Here is a 5,000-nt window from a genome sequence, read left to right on the forward strand (position 1 = left end):
TAAAGTACTTTGGGCTCCTGCTCGTTTTTCCTGTAACTAGTAGTACCTCAGTACTACAAATAATTATGACTGTTCCCTTTGATCAAATAACCAACTGCTATCTGTTCTTGACATGAATGTAAAGATTAATCTGGTTTTCTTTATTTTGATCCACTTATGAGGCAAAGTTCTTCTGATTTATGTCTTGAATACATAACAAATTAGTTGTTATCAGAGACCCATTCATGATCCTCTAGGGTTTACATATTATAAATGTAAATATATAATATTTATAATGTATATATGTATATGCATATTCATAGACTTAATAAACTGAACTTCTGTATCTTGTGCAGGTCCTATTCTTATTTGAAGCCCCAATGTTTCTACATAACATACGAATCTAGAATTAGTGATGTGCAGTATATTATAAGGGTCAGCAGTGTGCATTCCCCCCAACCCCTCTGGTACACACACGGGGTGTCTCTGATAGAGATTCTTGGAGCATGCTGCAGATCTGTATCAATATCCAGTACCCCATCCTGGGATACTGAGGTTTCTGATCCATCATGAAGAGTAACAAGCAGCTCCTCCAAACAACTTTGAAAGCTAGTGTGTGTGTGTGTGTGTGTGTGTGTGTGTGTGTGTGTGTGTGTGTGTGTGTGTGTGTGTTGTGACCCTTCGTTTAGCATGTCACCCACTGCGTGAGATTTTATGTATGGGTTCCTTTGTATGTTTCTGTAAAGATACAGACCACACTTAATGAAGGGCAGAACCTATACCTGAGCAGAATGCCTGTAGTCAGGGTATGATTTCCTCAACTACAGAAGAATTGCAGATTGTGTAAGCGGCATTTCCAGACATGAACAAATTCCATATATCGTGCTAGACAGGGATTTTGCTGCCCATATATGCAACAGTGTACAGTTTCTGTGGGTATGTTATATAATGTTTACTATAGCATGGAAGATGTTGTCTCAGTACGTATACAACTGTATTTTAGCAAAATCATTTTCGGTTATGGTTACCTTTGTAGAAATAATGCTCATTTAGCTGATTTTCACTTATATCTCTTTCTTTCATTAAAGATTTTCCAACAAACAGTACAGCATATTTTTCAACATCTGGAAATGGAGAAGGTAATGTATCGAATGCTTGCAGACTGTCCAATACAGCACTTCTTAGGGTACTTCTGTATCTATAGTCATGTCTTCTAAATTTGCTTGTTCTTTCTGGAATACAGGGTGGGATATTTAAGTGGAATTTACTGTTAAGAAACACTGTCCTATTATATTTCCTGTGTTTACATAAAGGAGAGAGATGAGTGTGTGTGTGTGTGTGTGTGTGTGTGTGTGTGTGTGTGTGTGTGTGTGTGTGTGTGTGTGTGTGTGTTTGTGTGTGTGTGTGTGTCTGTGTGTATGTGCACATTTGTTTGTGTCTGTTTGATAGCACACACACACACACACACACACACACACACATATGTGTGTTAATATATTATATATATATATATATATATATATATATATATATATATATATATATGAATATATATATATATATATATATATATATATATATATCCATGAATATATATATATATATATGGTTCACTATCAAAAAGCTGACCGGAGATGTTCTGCAGACAGAAAATCGAAAGATGGATGTTTGATTTTCCATGTTGCTGAGCATTCCATGTTCAAAAGTTCATATCAGAGATTGCTACTGTGCATTCACTAATATGAACTTGAAGTACTGCACAGAGACTGTGGTGCAGTGTGGTTTGGGGCATTCATCCCTTTCCTCACTGTAGTGCGATCTTGGAGTTGGTATATATAGCTAGCAGGGGGTGTGGAGGGTTGCAGAGTGGCTTGCCCCCTTCCAAAGTCATGATGTGAGGTGGAGTTTCACTTACCTGACCTTCTATGCAGATATCACATGCCCTGTTCGGCGGAAATGTCAAATCTGCTGAATTCACTCAGCAGATTCAACATTGTGACCTGACGTATAATATGTACTTTCTGTTGTCCCTTCGATGTTTCATACAGGAATTTGTTTTTAATGGCAATATTTTGATAGTAAAGCTATATGTGTGTGTGTGTGTGTGTGTGTGTGTGTGTGTGTGTGTGTGTGTGTGTGTGTGTGTGTATATGTATATATATATATATATATATATATATATATATATATATATATATATATGTATATATATATATATATATATATATATATATATATATATATATATATATATATACAGATTATATATATATAGTGAGAGAGAGACAGAGAGGTGTGTGTGTGTGTGTGTGTGTGTGTGTGTGTGTTTGTGTGTATGTGTGTGTGCCCATGCATGGGCGTTTATGTGTGCTTACTGGAGTTTCTGATTGTGTGTGAATGTGCCTGTTTGTATTTTCATGCAAAGGTTTTTATGTGTGGATATTGGAGTGTGTGCCTGTGGTTTTTGTGTGTGTGTGTGTGTGTGTGTGTGTGTGTGTGTGTGTGTGTGTGTGTGTGTGTGTGTGTGTGTGTGTGTGTGTGTGTGTGTGTGTGTGTGTGCGCGCGAGCACCCATGTATCCATGTGCATGGGCATCTGTATGTGTGCTCGTCTATATGTGTGTGTGGCTGAGGGTGAGACAGAGACAGAAAGGGAGAGAGACTGTGCTTGTGTCTGTGTCTTTGTGTGCACATATATATGTGCATGGGCATCTGTATGTGTGCATTTTTATGTTTGTGTGTGTGTGTGTGTGTGTGTGTGTGTCTGTGTGTGTGTGTGTGTGTGTGTGTGTGTGTGTGTGTGTGTGTGTGTGTGTGTGTGTGAGAGAGAGAGAAACAGCATGTGTGGGTATGTGTGCATGCATGTGTGTGTGTGTTTCTGTGTGCCCTTGTGCAGCGGTGTTTATGTGCACATATGGGAGTGTGCATGTGCAGGCATGAGTGTGTGTTTCTGTTTGCCCTTGTGCAGCGATGTTTATGTGCACATATGGGAGTGTGCATGAGCATGCATGAGTGTATGTGTTTCTATGTAATAAGTTAGTCACTGGTTTAGGTAGTGGAGGAGGGGTGACGTTATAAGGAAATTCATAATATGATGCTGTGAGGTTATCACACTTGTCATGTATGCTTATGGGTGCCCTTCAGAAACCCAAACTCCACTTACTCGACTTTCAAAAGACAACGAAAAACCCGAAACTCCAGAAGACTGACCACTCAGAACACTGACACTTCACTATGAGTAAGCAGCCACTTGGCCAGCATGTTGACCTGTGCCCATTACCACCATGATAGTGTCATCTTGGAGTTGGTATATTTAGGTAGGGGGTGTGGGGGGGAGCAGCCCCCCATAGAGGAATGTGGGGGGGCAATGCACCACTACATGGGTGGGTTTTCTTTACTTCGGTTTTAGTGTGTTTTTGGGATTGAACAAGTGGTTACTTACCTGTAGTGATCTGTTGGTATTCTGAGTGGTTGGTCTTCTGGATTTTCGAGTTTTTCATCTTGGTCTTTTGAAAGTCGGGTAGGTGGGATTTCGGTCTACTGAATCAGACCAATGCATACACATGCTTGTCTCACATTTTTAGACTGTTCCTCATGAAACATGTGGTTTTTTGGCAAATTGTTTGGGATTGCATATACATAAAAAGGCAGATATTTCATTTTTACACTTCATAGTCTTCAGAAAATGTATGCTAATGAAACATGTTTTTCTAGCCAATCTTTAAATATATAAGAACACTATTTAATATCTCTCATTGATTTTGGGCATTGTATTTAGCTGCTACCCCTCTGACTCTTTAGCTAAAAAGTTGAGAGGTTTTCATGGGGTGTGCCGATTATGGTAGGAAATAAGCAAAGTATGCAGTAACTCCGACATCGCATAAACATGGGGTATAGTCATATTACCCAACTCCGGGAATTGAGTGATATCGCACACCTATCGATCAGCTACTTAGCCGACCATATGTGGTTGACTGAACACCTGTGAACCACAAACACATACACTCTTGACCATGTCACAGCATCACATAGCTTCCCCCCCCTCTCTCTCTTTGTGTGTATGCGTGTGTGTGTATATATATATATATATATATATATATATATATATATATATATATATATACACACTTCCTAAATTGTTACACATCATTACTTGCTCAATAGCATACCTTGTTCCTATTGCTTTATAAAATATTTAGGTTTTGTGTTCATTTTTAATGTATCAAATTGAAATCAGTATTATATTCAGGTGCACTTTTTATGAGTGTTAGTTAATTCTGAGGTGGGTCTGAAAATGGTCCATAGAGATCAGGAATCTACCCCACTCAACAAATTCAGCACAAGTCTATCTCAATAATTCCTTCCCATGAGCTGATAAGCATACCACTTTCTCAAATCTCTAAGGATTACATTAAAAATATATGAAAATGTTTCTTTGCATGCAGTAGAGTTGTTTGGGGAATATGGTAATAAAATATTCAGGAGTTAATACATGATACTATCAGTTATCATTAAAATAGTAAATGAGATCCAAAGATCACAGCTGTATGCAGTGATTACACTTCAAAACAAGCACTACTAGCAAACAAAAAATGTTGAACTGGATAAGTAAAAAGCACAAATAACTCCAATTGTTAGAACTTTAATGCCATGTCTAGGCTGATGAAAATTTGATTAAAGCCCATAAAATTTTTCTTACTGTGCCATTACATCTCTTCATATTTGACAGTGATGTTTTAAGCTCTGCTTGTGATTTTAGCATAGGATTGGCACTGAATAATTTAACATTTCCATAAATGTACACAAAGAACAATTATGTTAACCTACTGTTCCGCTAACATAAAGCCCTGTCTACAACCCAGGCCACCTGAGTTTGATTAGTGGCTCAGGTGCATGACAGAGCTGGCAGGGGGGATGTGGGGTGCCTGCCCTGACAGAAGAGATGGTTTCTGGCTGGCAAGCAGACTTCACTGGTGGCTAGCATAGCTGGAAACTTATGTAGCACCACATTCTGCCTCCAAAA

At 38.5% G+C, this 5,000-nt stretch overlaps 1 protein-coding gene across 3 annotated transcripts in view; it reads left to right on the top strand.

The window, feature by feature from the left end:
- The window catches only part of LOC122809034 (vascular cell adhesion protein 1-like), a 318,139-nt gene that overhangs the window by 310,678 nt on the left and 2,461 nt on the right, over positions 1-5,000 (top strand). For all 3 annotated transcript variants that reach the window (XM_044080238.1, XM_044080237.1, XM_044080239.1), the window contains one exon: positions 1,068-1,118. In XM_044080238.1, the coding sequence (XP_043936173.1) occupies positions 1,068-1,118 (51 nt within the window). The remainder of the gene's footprint in view (positions 1-1,067; positions 1,119-5,000) is intronic.

Source organism: Protopterus annectens, chromosome 8.part0, assembly GCF_019279795.1.
Source record: "Protopterus annectens isolate FY-2018-M chromosome 8.part0, PAN1.0, whole genome shotgun sequence".
Classification (NCBI taxonomy): Eukaryota; Metazoa; Chordata; order Ceratodontiformes; family Protopteridae; genus Protopterus; species Protopterus annectens.